We start from the raw sequence: 16053 nt of genomic DNA, 5'->3' as shown, positions 1-16053 counted from the left end.
ATATATATGTAAAGAAAACAAAAATCCTCAGCACTGGACCAATAAACAACATTCTTATCAATTGAGAAGAGATTGAAGTTGTCAAGGACTTCATTCTTCTTGGATCAACCATCAACACTCACAGAAGCAGCAGTCAAGAAATCAAACGACATATTACATTAGGCAAATCTGCTGCACAAGACCTTTTTAAAGTGTTAAAACTCAAATATGTCAGCTTATGGACTAAGGTGCACTTGACCCAAGCCATGGTATTTTCAATAACATCATATGCATGCAAAAGCTGGACAGTGAATAAGGAAGACGGTAGAATAATTGATACTTTGAGTTATGGTGTTGAAGGAGAATATTGAAAGTGCCATGGGCTGCCAAAAGAACCAGTAGATCCATTTTGGAAGAAGCACAGCCAGAGTGCTCCTTGGAGGCCAAGATGACCAAACTTCGTCTCTCATACTTGGGACATATTGTCAGGAGGGAACAGCCACTGTAGAAGTATATCATGTTTGGTAAGGTGGAGGGTCAGAGAAAGAGAGGAAGACCCCCAACGAGATGGATTGACCAAGTGGCAGCATCAATGGACTCAAGCGTGGTAACAGTAGTGAGGTTGGCCCAGGATCAGGCAGTGTTTCATTCTGCTATGCATAAGGTCACTATGGACTGGTACCAACTCGATAACATCTAACAACAACATGTATACATGCATATATTTGCATATATGTATATATACATATTAAGCAGTTCTAATCTACCAGTCCCTCCACAGGAGAAAGATGAGGCTTTCTGCTCCCATAAAGATTTACAGCCTCCGAAACCTTATACAAGGTAACTATGAGTCGGAACCGACTCAATGACACTTAACAACAACAACATAATGAATGCTGAGATCTGTACCCTGTCCCCAAAGAGCTTCTCCTACCTGGATCTCAGAATGCTTTGTGATAGACTATTATACTCCGTGTAAGTTCTTGGATCACTGTCCTTTGCAGCAGCTAGCTTTACAGGAAACAAAAAATAATTACAAGGCATGTGACATAAATTACTGTTGGTCTATAACATTTTATGGCTTTTTTTCCTTAGGAAACATGATACAAACCTCCCAATTTGTGGTTAGCAGTCCAATGACTTAAGGTTAGACAAGATCATATAACCAGCTTGGGTCAATTAAATAGTAAACAGAATTAATATTGTCCACTTTCAGGTGGAAACTTGTAATCACCAGTTTCTCCCAATTTGCTTGGGATGGATGTCATGGTAGCATATGTTGATAAGGAAGTATAGATATGAGTTATAATATTGAATGCTACCTGACTGGTCGTGGACTTTGCCATCAATATTGTGTAAGCACTTGTTTTTCCAGCCTGACTTACCCAACTCTTACTAATATATGTAGATTCCCCCAACAAACAGGTTAAGATCACATTTGTTTCATGCTTATTGAACCCTATTCACACACTCTGAGTTACAACCAGTACTGTCAATAGTATTTTTAAAGACCTATGAAAACTTAAACAAATGCAACTCAGAAGAGGTCCATTTGGAGAGAAGAAAAGTCTAGTGCATTTAAAATCTGGATACTGACATGGAATCCTCAGAAAAAGGATTAAAGAATTAAGTTAAAGAAATTTCCCAAAAAGCAGAGTTAAACAATGGAAATGAGAATGAGAGAACATTGCAGGAAATCCAACCACCAAAACTAATGGGCGTTCCAGACACAACAGAGAATATATCCAAGAACATTTTGTGGGATACGTGGACATGAGTTTCTTGGTGGAAATTGCCCACTGAGAACAAAGCACAATGGATAAAATAGACTTACTCTTCTGAAATTAGAATCAACTGAAAAAATATGCACAAGAATCAGACAAATTGAAAATGAAAATATTATTTTACTGTTAAAGTCTGAATTGGGGAATGTGTATACATAAGACACTGCTATCTCAGGAAATTATTAGGATATAGGCACAACTAGAAAACTATAGGTGTCCCCTACAGGAAAAAGAGCCTGCCTCAGTTTACTCCATCCTAAAATGCAGATGAGAATGCACTCTACTGTGGACAGGTAAATTTCAAAAGAGACCAAGAAATTTAGAACTTCAGTATGTTAGGATCTTTGGTTCAAACTTAACTAGCCAGAGAAATATGCCCTCTTTCCTTGTGAAGGACAGGACAAAGAAGGACAGTGAATGGCAAGGAGTGTCAGTAGAACCATGATGGGAAAACAATGATGTTGTTTCTTTCCCCAAGGATTCTGGTTACAAAGCTACCTACATCTTCATTAATTTTCATCTACTTGAGCTATCAGTTACTAAAGTAGTTGTACTAAAATCCCACACTGCCTGGGGAGATATCCATTTCAATTTATTATCGCATCCAATGATTTCTTATCAATGTTTATTGGTTTTGAGACTGACTATAGTAGAAGTTGATGAGATTCAGGATTTTTACATCTACCTGTTGAATCCACTAGATTTTTACCAGGTTCTGCAGTTTGACATTGACCAAACATGCATTGCCAATTACTTTACCAAGCATGATGTCCTTCTATAGGAACTAAATCCATCTGATAACATGTCTGAAGAATGAGAGATAAAGGTTCACCATCCTCACTTTTATGGAAGATTCTGGCTCTACTTGTTCCAAGACAGACATGTTTGTTCTATGGTCTTCCTTATTCCTTGTCCAACTTTCAACTGCATATCAAGTACTTGGAAATACCATGACTTGCGTCAGGGTCACCTTAGTCCTGAAACTAATATCTTTGCTCTTGAACCTTTAAAGAGGTCTTGTGCAGAAAATTTGCTTAATGTAATATGTCATTTGAATTCTTAACTGCCGCTTCCCCGAGTGTTGATTGTGGATCCAAGCACAATAAAGTATTTGATAACTTCAGTCTTTTCTCCATTTATCATGATGTTATTTATTGGTCCAGTAGTGAGGATTCTTGTTTTCTTTAAACTGATGTGCAATCTATACTGATGGCTGTTGTTTTTGATCTTCATCAATCTTTCAAGCTTTCTTCATTCCCAGCAAGCAAGGCTATGATATCACAGATTATTAATGAATCTTCTTCCAATCCTGAACACCGTTCTTTTTCATATAATCCACCTTTTCAGAGTATTTGCTCAGTATGCAGAAAGGAGATAACCCTGACACACATCTTTCCTGATTTTTAAGTATAATCTTTAATAATTGTTTCTGCATTAGTAGATGACTCTTTTTTGAAAATACTTCAAAGTTTAACTCTGATGAAATGTCTACAAAATATTTATTTTCTTTTGGTGGTGGTGGTGGTGTGCCATGGAGTGGGTTCTGACTTATAGCGACCCTGTACAGGGTTTCCGAGGCTGTGACTCTTAGGGGAGCACAGACCCTCATCTTTTTCTCTCAGAACAACTGGTAGTTTTGAGCTGCTGACCTTGAGATGAGCAGCCCGCTTCATAACCACTACATTAACAGAGCTTCTTATACTTAAAATAAATCATTTTCTTTATCTTAGTGTCTATTATTGCTCTTTAAAATTGTTTTTCATTGCTGTTGTCCTTTGAAGGGTAATCTGTCTTTCTCTTGGTTGCCATAATAATTTTCTTTGTTTTTAATACTATAATATATCACTATTATATGTTTAGGGATTCCTGGTGTGGCGCTGTAGGATAAGCATTGACAATTCAACAATTCAAACCCACTAACCTCTCCTCAAAAACCCTGTACAGGGTTGCTATGAGTCGGAACTGGAGATGGCTCTTAACAGCAAGAGTAATATGTCTAGGGGTAGATAGTATATATTAAAAATAATTTCCATTTTAATCATGTCTTCAATTAATATTATTATTTACCTAACAAGATACATCAAACATTTCTCATTTAATTAACTAACAGTTTTTTTTTATCAACTTTACACTTTAAGTTTCTTCAGAGACCTTAATAATAATTATCCCAGATGACCTGTAAATTCTGTAATAGTATATTTAATAGATTTAGTTTTTAAAGATTTTTCTTAATTACTAGTTATGAGAAAATTGACTTTTGAAAGTTTCTCATTGAAAACTAGTTTTAGAAGAAATTTCTCTATAATAGCCAAAAAAACACAACAGTAGTGTAAAATCTCTTTAATTTTTTTTTTTTTTTTTTTTTGAAAATCAGGTGTGTATGTTTGTGTTTGCTATAGTTGGGAAATGTTAGTAAAACAAATTTAGGGAGGAGAGCAGGGTGAACACTTAGTTAAAATAAAGGTAGCATCGGGAGCTGGCAAAAGATCCAAACAATATTTCTCCATTCCACAAAAATATTGCTTTAACATTGATTATTAGAGAGCAACCAATAATTCATTAATATATTGAAAAATAAACAGTACTCTTCATTATTATGAAAACCTGAGACATCATAATAAATCATGTTACCTTTAAGTATAGTTTTTGTTCAAATTTCCCATCATTTTTAAACCAAACCACTGTTCAACTTATTCACAACTAGAAGTGCTCCATTATTCGTACAAACTATATTAAAGAAATGAGACTACCATTGCTATGAATCTTGAAAGAATCTACCAAAAGGTTTAGAATTAAATCTCACTTCCCTGTTTCAATGAGTTGGTTCTGACTCATCATGACCTCACATGCAACACAAAAGAGTACACAGCTCCTTATCATCCTAACAATTGTTGTTATGTTTGAGTCCATTGTGGTAGCTACAGTGTCAATCCATCTTGTTGAAGGTCCTCCTATTTTTTGCTTACCCTCTACTTTACCAAGTATGAAACTTCTATATACACTAAATAATAATGGCAGAATAGCAGCATGGTCGAAGAGGCAAGGTCTCTCTAGTAATCCTATAACCCCAGGAACACCTGTAATGGAAGATGACTTTCCAATAGGTTTAAAATTGAATCTCACCAACTCAATGACACCTCGCAACAACACCAAAGTCTTCATGGAGGTCTGTTCCACACCTTTTCTCCCTTTTATCAGTATACATCTATTGTTTTCCTGATCAGTACGTTTAGCAGCGGTAGCCAAGGACCAATTATTTCTTCTGGTCCTTTTATTTTTTGTTCCAAACTCAAAGATGCCATTATTTGTTTATGAATATTATTAGAGACCACAACTTAATTAGTGAGGATGCTAGAGCTTAGCTTCTTTAAGATTAGATAAAACAAAATATAATTTATTGCTAAATATTTAATGATATGATAGATTTCTTGGCTCAGGCATATTGTCCCTTCCATTAAGTAAAACATGAAGTACTTTTGTTCTAGATCGTCTTACCTTTACTCAGGAAGGTTATTCCAAACAAGTTGACACATTAAAAAAAACATACTGTGTGTTCATGGAAAAGTTGAAAACAGCTCAGGTTTTTTTCAGGATATAACCTGTCTTCATGTGACTCAGCATCCTGGCTGCACCTATAAATGATATTTCCTAAATTTTATGCTATGCCATCTCAGCTGTATTAGCCTCCTTGTCCAGCCAATAGGCAGTAGTGTACTGTGGTTATAACTGACCATCATTAGTCCAGGTAAGTAGTGACCAAGTGTAATAGTTTAGATTTAGCATAATGAGATCATAGCAACTTTATTCAGACAGTATTTGTGAAATCAATTTCCTCATAATGGATCTTTTCCATTACATCTACCATTTTATGAGAAAAATTCAAAGTTCAAATCTAATTCTAATCCTTTCTGTAAAATTCTGAGCATTATAGTTTTACATTTGAATCAACTGAATTTGGGTAACATATATTCATAATTTTATAATTCTCTGACTCGAATTATATTTATCAATTTATTCATTCACTTAGTTGTTACTGAATGCTTACTTGGAGAATACCAGAAAGTCCAGATCATCAAGGAAACACAGCCATAGACTGACAAAGGTTAAAAGAACCATAAAAAATCATGAAAGTACATCTGTATAAAATGCATCGTTCCATATGAATAACAACTTCTTGAGTAGTGTTCTAACAAATGTGAGCCTTTAATTTTCTTAACACACTGCCCTTCTAATGGACCTTTGTTGTTGTTGTTGTTAAGTGCCTTCGAGTCGGTTCCTTTGGTGGCTTATAATTTTTCTCTAACTATTGTTGTTGTTGTTAGGTGCCATCAAGTCGGTACCGACTCATACAAAATGGAATGAAACACTGTCCGGTCCAGGGCTAACATCACACTTGTTGCCATGCTTGAGCCCATTGATGCTGCCACTTTGCCAACCCATGTCACTGGGGGTCTTCCTCTTTTTCTCTGACCCTCCATCTTACCAAACATGATATCCTTCTCCAGTGACTGGTCTCTCCTGACAATATGTCCAAAGTATGAGAGATGAAGAAGTCTGGCCATCCTGGCCTCCAAGAAGCACTCTGGCTGCACTTCTTCCAAAACAGATCTGTTTGTTCTTTTGGCAGACCATGGCACTTTCAATATTTCTCCTCCAACACCATAACTCAAATGCATCAATTCTTCCATGATCTTCCTTATTTACTATCCAGCTTTCGCATGCATATGAAGTTATTGAAAATACCATGGCTTGGTAGTCCTCAAACTGACATCTTTGCTCTTCAACACTTTAAAAGGTCTTGTGCAGCTGATTTGCCTAATGCAATACATCATTTGATTTCTGGTCTGCTACTTCCCTGAGTGTTGATGGTTGGAAAATGAAGCCTTTGACAACTTCAACCTTTTCTCCATTGCTAAGAATGTTGTTTATCGGTCCAGTGGTGAGGAGTTTTGTCTTCTTTACATTGTGATCCAATCCATACCGAAGGCTATGGTCTTGGATATTAATAAGTAAGTATTTTAAGTCCTCTTCACTTTCATCAAGCAAGGTTGTATTAGCTGCATATCGTAGGTTGTTAATGAGTCTTCTCTCATTCTGATGCCATATTTTTCTTCATATAATCCAGCTTCTCAGATTACTTGCCCAGCATACAAGTTAAAGAAGTATGGTGAAAGAATACAACCCTGTCACACACCTTTCCTAATTTTAAACCATTCAGTGTTTCCATGTTCTATTGGAACAACTGCCTCATGAGCACAATTATGTGTTCTGGTATACTCATACTGCTCAATATTGTCCATAGCTTGTCATGATCTACACAATTGAAAGCCTTTGTATAGTCAATAAAGCACAGGTAAACATCTTTCTGGTATTTTTCTCTGCTTTCAGCCAAGATCTATCTGACGTCAGCAATGATATCCCTCATTCTAGGTCCTCATCTGAATCCTGCTGGAAGTTCTCTGTCAATGTATGTTTGCAGCCATTTCTACATTATCTTTAGTAAAATTTTACTTGCATGGGATATCAAAGATATTGTCCAATGATATCTGTATTCTGTTGGGTCACCTTTCTTTGGTATGGGCACAAACACAGATTTCATTCAATCAGTTGGCCAGGTAGTTGTCTTCCAAATTTCTTAGCATAGACAAGTGAATGACTCCAGTGCCATCTCACATTGTTGAAAGATTTATATTTTTATTCCATCAATTCCTAGTCCCTTGTTCTTTGCCAATTCCTTCAATGCACCTTGGACTTCTTCCTTCAGTATAATTGGCTGTTGATCACAGGCTACCTCTTGAAATGGCTGCCACATAAACCATTTCCTTTTCGTACAGTGATTCTGTTTATTCCTTCCATTTTCTTTTGATGCTTTCTGAATCATTTGGTAATTCGCCCAAAGATTCCTTTAATAACGAAAGTTGAGGCTGGAATTTTTTTCTTCAGTTCTCTCAGCTTGAGAAATGTTGAGTGTGTTCTTCCCTTTAGGTGTTGTAATTCCATATCTTTGCACATTTTGTTGTAATATTTGACTTTATTTTGAGACTAAAAATTCACTTCAGTTTTTAGTTATTCCCGTAGAATTGATTGGCAAAATTGAATTATTGGGTCTACGTGAATGTAGCTGTGGCACTGTGGGATAATGCACTGGACTGCAAGGTCAGTTTGAACCACAAGGTCGACAGTTTAAACTCACCAGTTGCTCCTTGGAAATCTTATGCAGGGTCACTATGAGTAAGAACTGACTCCACCACTCTTAACAACAAATCTGGCTATCATCTCTCTTCTGCTACACATTGGCTAACTAGACAGTAGATAACTGATACCTCCTTGTGGGAAATATATATAGGAGCCCTGGTTGCACAGCAGTTAAGTGTTTGACTGCTAATCAAAAGGGAATCCACCAGCTGTTACAAGGGAGAACCATGTGGTTTCTCAAAGGATTGCAGTCTTGTGTTGCTCAGTGCTGTTGACTTGTTTCCAACTCGCAGTGACCCTGTATAGGGCTTACAAGGAGCAGGTGGTGGCTTTGAACCACTGACCTTGTAGCACAAACTGATCTTGCAGTCCAGCACATTATTCTGCAGTGCCTCACCAAGACTTCTAGAGGGCAGTTCTAATCTGGCCTATGGGGTCACTATGAGTCAGAATTTATTTGATGGTAATTGGTTCAATTTTATGTGTAAGACAGTGCTTACATGTAGTTATTTGCTTTCTAGTAAAGAAAACCCTTTAAATGTTTTAATTATTTATTATCATTAATTTTTACTATAACTCTCCATTGTTTTCCATCACCATTTTTCTATATTTTGTTTATCATATGTAAATGGTAGCTGTATGTTGAGAATATTATTTCTTTGCTACAATGTATAGTGTACTATTTGCTTTTCTTCACTATTTGTCCCTTTACTCCTATCATGGTTTTTCTTTATGGTAAAGACTTTATTTAGACTGAAGTCTTTTGTCCCATGGCACTTACTTTAGAGAATGCTATTGGAGGAGGGGGCAGATCTAGCTTATTTTCTGAATGTTAATTTATTAGCCAGCACCACATCTTGATAGGCGTTCTGGTGTGGTACCATAGGATAAGCACTGGACTACCTGGTGATTTTTTCTGTTTGAAAAATTTACCTTGAAATTCATCTAACTATGAAGAAAGGATAACTCCATAGGATAAGCACTCGACTTTAAGGTTGAGGGTTCAAACTCACCAACCGCTCTTTGGAAACCCTATACTGGATCGCTATGAGTCATAACATACTTGATGGCACTTAACAACAAAAACTATGAAGAAAAATCCTGTATATGCTTAATATACTCAGTTTCCAGCATAGTGCTAAAAGTAGATAAATTTGAAAAATGAATGAGCAAACTAACAAGAAGTAAATACTTTGCCTCATTATTTACTTTATTTAAAAAACAAAACAAAACAAAAAAACACCTGTATATCTTTTAAATATAGTCACTTTTATCTGCTGAAACTAAAACTACCTTTTAAAGTGTTGATTGATGAAATGGAGAGAGAAATACAGACCCACACTACTCCAGCCCAAGGAGCAGGCAAGTACAAGAGTTTCAAAAAGTTTGTGAACTGAAATTAAAAGACAGTGCAATTTTTCAATCAACATTTGAAACCCACTTGTATATACATGACTAGCTCATGTAGATTCTAACTTGAACAATTTCAGTTGTTTGAATGAGTAATACACAAAACTAGCACACAATCTGCCATCCTCGATGTCAAGTGAGGAGGGAAAAAACAAAACAAAAAACTATCTGTGCATTTTATGGGCAACATAGTTGACCTTTAATTTCAACTTAAATAGGAATTCCTTCATGTCCAGCAAAGTGCTTGGAGTCAACACAGAAGGTGCTCAAAATGCAGAAGGATGCAGAAATCTTGGGATTTAAAAAAAAACAAACAAGGAAATCCTAGCTGATGCCTGGCTCAACTCCTCACATGGTATTTAACCTTTCCCAGCCTCAGTTTTGTTATGTATAAAATTAACACTAATTACCCATAGTACCAGAACCTACTGCATGGGATTGCTATGAGAATCAGACACACTAACATTGTACAGTGTTCGAAACAGCAGCTGACTTCATGACAAGTCTTCTGTAAATGTCACCAAATAAATTCAGAAGCACTGTCCTCTCCTTAGTGGAACCTTTCTACAGACTCCAGGGCACACACCATCAGGTACAGGTCTGAATTTTAGGATCATATTTATTTTTGTAATAACGTGACTGCCTTCCCCAGTGGACCATAAGTCAGTCAAGGTAGAATAATGAATTTCTGACACTTTTGTATGTTGCTACTGGGCATTGATGGAGTCCTGACATAGCGCTGTGGGTTAATGTCCCAGACTGCAAAGCTGTTTGAACTGAAAGGTCTGTGGTTCAAGCTCACCAGCTGCTCCTCAGAAACCCTATACCGGGTCTCTGTGGGTTGGAACCAACTCGACAGTACTGAACAACAGCAACTGGGCATTGAAAAGATTATTCATACATTATTGAGTTTTTGTTAAATTTTTAATGAATAAATCCCTAAACTGATTTATATTTTTGGCTCTTTGGTTAAGCCTTAGTATAATTAGCAAACTTAATTCATTAAATTCTTATAAGAAAACAATCATTGCATCAAATAATCAGTAAGCTGATCTTCTTGACATGCTAGAGTGCCTTAACATGGTCAAGACAGTTTGTGACTTGATCCACGACTGCAGCCTTGCCTGGCAGGATCTTCGAGGGATCTTGAATTGTTTTCAAATACTTCTTATGTGACCTTTAAAGACCAATGACCCTTATAACCACTGCATTTATTAGTAGCATCTCTACTTTGGAGGTTAAAATGACATCTGATCTGATTCCAAGTGGGATATTCATTCTGGCATTGCCTGGTTTGCAGGTATAGGATTTAAGGTCTTCCTATATAGACGTTTACACTCACTATGGTATCCTTTTAACCAAAACCAATGTCTAGCTCAACAATGAATGAAGCAATGAATGAGTGAATGAATGAATGGAAAATCTGCTTAGAAAGGCATAGGAAAACGTTATTCATGGTTTCAATCCAGATATAATTTCACAATGCTTAAGAAGGAAAAAGGAAATTCCGTAAAGCTCAAAATTTAGTACTTATCTTGGAAAACATTATTTTATAATTGCCTCGAGTTTTCATAGCCCCTTGTCTAGTTCTAGCTTAACAAGAAGTATAAAACCATGACTAACATATTCACACTCCACTCCGCTGCCTATAAATTTATTATTTGTTTTAATTAAAAAAAAAAAAGCACTAGTTTTATTCATCTTGCTTAATGACACAGAAGGGCAAAACAAGTACCCAAACAATGAATAATAATGGGAGAGCTCAGACGGTAAAATCAATATGTCAGATCAGTAGAGCTATGCTTCCTTTTAGTGCTCTTGTGTCTGCATGCAGTAGAGCTTACCTTCTGAATTATGTATGTATATTATCCTGATTATAAGAGTCCTGGAAGTGCAGTGTTTAAAGTGTTCAACTGCTAACTGAAAGGTCAGAGGTTCTAACCCACCAGTCACCACACCAGCTCCTCCACTGGAGAAAGATAATGGCTTTGGTACAGCCTTGGAAACCCTGTGGTCTGAAGTGACTTGATGACAACAATGTTTTTGTTTGATTTGGCTTAACCTAAACTCATAAATAAGGAGCTCTGGTAGCTTAGTAGTTATGAATTGGCCTGCGAACAGCAAGGTCAGCAGTTCCAGACTACCAGCTGTTCTGCGGGAAAAAGATGAGGGGTTCTACTCCTGTGAAGATTTACAGACTCCGAAACCCTGTACAGGGTCGCTATGAGTTGGGACCGACTCCATAGCACACAGCCACCACCAAACACATAAATATTGACTTTTTCTTAAACAAAGCTTTTTTTTTTTTTCTTTTAAACTTTTTTTAAGATGCATTGTAATTACAATGGCAGTATTTGTAGCTGTAGCAACAATGAATTTATATCTGTTCATTGTGACTGATCGCAGCATGTCTTAAGATAATTCAGATAGTCACATAGTCTAAGAATACTGGTGGCACTAGATAGTAAATAACAAATCAGTAATTCCCTAAGTATACCACACAGCGACCTTATTTACAAAAATAATTGTTTCATCCCAAATCATTTAGGGGCTGTCCTCTTTAGCTTGTCACATTTCTTAACCAGGACGTGACTGGATTTGGGTCTGTAAATCTTGCTGCAATTTTTTAAATCAGGCACTCATCCCCAGTGTACTTCATTAACTGATTCCGTGTTCTACACAGATGTTTGCACCTCATCCCAACAGATGTGTATGTTACTGTTGTTAGATGCTATTGAATGGAGTACAACTCATGACAATTTTATGTTGTTGTTGTTAATAGGGACTCTGGGTAGAGTTTCTGGGTGGTGGGTTTGAACCGCTAACTTTAACAGTTGGTAGTGGTGGTGGTGGTGTGCTGGGGAGTTGGTTCCGACTCATAGCAGCCCTGTGCAGGTTTCCAAGGCTGTAAATCTTCAAGGAAGTAGAAAGCCTCATCTTTCTCCCAAGTAACAGCTAGTTTCGAACTGCTGACCTTGAGGTTAGCAGCCCAATTCGTAACTACTACGCCACCAGAGCGCCTTACCAGTTAGCAGTCCGGTATTAATCTTACAACTTTATATTAGAATCAAACAGCACATTCTCATGATCACTGGCATGTTTGAACTCCTTGATGTGGCTTTTTGGTCAGTCCCATCTCTGAAAGTGTTCCCTTCTTTTCACTAACTCTGTTTTGCCAAACATAATTTGCTTTTCATAATGTCCTGGTGTGACACTTTAGGATAAGTACTGGACTATTAGTGGCAAACTATTAATGCTCCTCAGAAATCCTATAAAATGTCACTATGAGCCATAATCAACTCAACAGCCCTTAACAACAACAACAATGTGCTGGTGTAAGGATTAATCTTTCCTGAACACTGTCCCAGGTAAACAAGACAAAATTGCACCATACTTGCTTCTAAGGAGCGTTCTGGTTTAATTTTTTCTAAAATAATAGTAGTAGTGTGTATGAATATAAAAGTCATCTTTTAAAATGTATTCCTATTATTTTCTATTTCCAAAAAAGATCATAACATGGTTTAGTTTAATGCAAAATCAAATCTGTTGAAATTCAGCTTTCAAAAAACATTCCATTTGTTTTCTCATACATGTTTTTATCTCCATGAGAACATTTTTCACATAGTTACTACAATTATTACATCTCTGCGACAAACGATAATACCACACACCAGTATCGCTTATTAAATGTCTACTTACCTATCAATCAGTGACATTATTGTTGTTGTTATGTGCCGTAGAGTCGGTTCCGACTCATGGCGACCCTGTACAGGGTTTCGGAGGCTGTAAATCTTTACGGGAACAGAGAGCCTCATCTTTCTCCGGCAGAACAGCTGGTAGTTTCGAACTGCTGACCTTGCGGTTCACAGCCCAATTCGTAACCACTACGCTACCAGAGCTCCTAGTGGCATTAGAGTTATCATCAAAATGGCTGAAAGAGATTTATTTATCTCTTATAATAGTGCTAAGAACTCTTATATAAGCGTCTGCACTCTCCAAATTAATCAGGGCAGAAGTACCTATGTCACATTAATCCTTTAAAGCAAGGTGTACACATAAAGAAAGCTACCCAATAATGATGGTGTCCAAAATCTGGGTTTAAGAGCTGTTCTAGATATCACATGGTGAGATGGCTATGCATCATCCCGAGTTTTCTTATTTGTCTCTACAGGGATGCCAGATGAGGTGAACCTCAGCGACGTAAAGCAAATTCATCAAACAGACAGTGGCAGTATTTTCGACACAACTGGAGCAGGCCACTCAACAGTGACTGAATCTATGACATTTACTGTGATGGGTGTGGTAATGTTACTTCCTGGGCTTTGGTAACTGAACTCTTCAGTCCTGACTTACACATCTTATCAAAGTCTTGATTTCCACCCCACCCCTCCTTCATGTGTCTGGAATAAGAGATCATTGTAAATGTAACAGTTATACTTATGAAAAGGTATGTCACACTAAGTTAGAAGTCAAGTTGGAATGTTCATAAAGATATCTGAAGAATCAACCTTTAAATAACACACTGTTTTAAAACATTTCTTCCTTAAACCTTACTTAAATCTTGAATTCTAACATCTTAAATCTGCAAATGCAAAGAGTACAGAAGTGATTTTGAATAAGGATCTAGTACAAGCGCATTTTCATTCTTCTCTGTTTCAAACCCCTTTTCTAAAAGAAAAAGGTTTATTTGCAGGGCAATGCAAATAGGGCATAGTACTTCTTCAAGTATTGAAATTAGAATTTCATTAAATAAGTCAAACCACACAATGACAAGAGGTATGCATGCATTTTCAATCTCCTGGGTTTTTTGTTTGTTTGTTTTTTTGCAAGCTATAGAAAGAAACTACTTAAAGTCTACAAGTTACAGAGCAGAATGGGAGCTTGATAGTTTGTCTCCACTATAATTAAGCCAACTGACTAATCTAAAACTGGGGATTTTCCAGCTCCTGATTTGTATCCCATTATATTCAAAATATATCTTCCGTATTGTGGCTCTGTTTCTTCTCTCTTCTCTCACTGCCTAATGGGTTTAGTTGTGTTGCAAAATGCATGGCCTGCTCTAGGAATATATGTATTTAAGCTTTGTTGTTATTCGTGGGAAACTTGAAAAGACATTACTCATTTTCTTCTAGCAAAAATGATTTATTCACTTTGTTTGCTTTCAAAATATTATTTGTTATTTCTCTTTAAAGGCTGATGTTGAATAAACAATGGGTTATGTATACATTTCTAAGATTCTTAATAATATCAAAAGATATTCATATCCCACACTTTCCCTTGTCCTCTGTTTGCACATGAGCAGTTGTGGGGAGGCAAGGTCCTTATTTCCCAGTTGTGATAAGATGCTTCAGCAGACAATGATTAGGATAAGACCATGGCTATACTAAGGAGGAGGAGATAAGTCAGCTTTTATTAAGAAGTGTCACATCCAGTTGATAACCAGAAAATATAATTAATACAAAATGACAGAACAGAAAAAGGAAGTGCTGTACTTATAAAATAAAAAGAGTCAAAAGGATCTGAAATGACCTCTGAAAACTTTTGGATAGGATTCAGTCAATAGGAATATGTTAGTGAAGTAAAGTCTGTCTCTCTGAACCAGGAAACAATCCATTAAGGCTTCCAAAAGCTTGTGGAAGAGTTCCATGAACTTTTCATTCAACTTTTCCATGAACTTTCTGAAATCATCTTATATATGATCGTATCATGTTTTCTCTTAAATTCTCCATTAACTGAGATGATCTGATGATGATCAATTTAAGACATATTATGTTCAACCAGCCTAGTCACAATTCAGTGTCTTCAAACAGGCCTCAGACTGGAAATATTTATCCATGGCCCCATTTGTGGATGTCATTTTCCTAGGTTTCCTTTCTAGACCTTAATATTTATTCTCTCATCCCTTATTGCTATAACTCAATTGCATTCACTTGACCACACTTCAAATTACAAATTTAAATGTTTTATTGTTGTAGATGTTAAATTTTCATTTTTCCCTAGGCAATTTATTTCAACCATTCCCTGAAAAAGTAGTCCTAAATCACCGAGTTGCGATATTGCAACCCAACTCATGGTTGTTGGTTTGTGATGGTAAATTTTGGAGGAATGTTTAAAACAAACTGAAGATCATGATTTTAAGATATATATGTAAAATTTCCAATGATAAAAGATCATTTTAGATGTGACAGAAAAGGACAGAGTAATAATAACTTATTGTAATAATGTTGTTGTTAAGTGCTGTTGAATTGATTCTGACTCAAAGCATCCTTGTGCTAATCAGAGGTTGCTATAAAGATGAGCGTAAAGCCTCACCTTTCTTCTCTGGCCTCTGATGGGCCCCAACCACCAACCTTGTGGTTCACAGTCCAGTGCTTATGTATACAGCTACTGTGCTCCCCTAATGTAGTATGTTGTTGTTGTTAAGTGCCATTGAGTTGGTTATGACTCATAGCAACCTTGTACAGTGTTTCTGAGGAGTGGCTAGTGGGGTTGAACAGTCAACATTGAGGTTCAAACTGACTTTGCAGTCCAGTGCTTTATCCCACAGTGCCACAACAGGTGTGCATCAGACTGCAAAGTCATTTGAACTGCAAGGTTGGTGGTTCAAGCTCACCAGCTGCTCCTTGGAAACCCTATTCTGGGTCACTGTGGGTCAGAATCGACTCAACAACACTTAACAACAACA

The 16053-nt window shown here is 36.7% G+C and overlaps 1 protein-coding gene across 1 annotated transcript in view; it reads left to right on the top strand.

Moving 5' to 3' along the window:
- The window catches only part of GPC5 (glypican 5), a 1926732-nt gene extending 1912891 nt beyond the window's left edge, over nt 1-13841 (top strand). The window contains exon 8 of the mRNA XM_006832007.1: nt 13540-13841. Coding sequence (XP_006832070.1) covers nt 13540-13697 — 158 coding nt within the window. The 3' untranslated portion in view covers nt 13698-13841. The remainder of the gene's footprint in view (nt 1-13539) is intronic.
- Nucleotides 13842-16053: the final 2212 nt, after the last annotated feature.

The sequence above is a fragment of the Chrysochloris asiatica genome, unplaced genomic scaffold (assembly GCF_000296735.1).
Source record: "Chrysochloris asiatica unplaced genomic scaffold, ChrAsi1.0 scaffold00005, whole genome shotgun sequence".
NCBI lineage: Eukaryota > Metazoa > Chordata > Mammalia > Afrosoricida > Chrysochloridae > Chrysochloris > Chrysochloris asiatica.
This window is presented reverse-complemented; position numbering and strand designations above follow the sequence as displayed.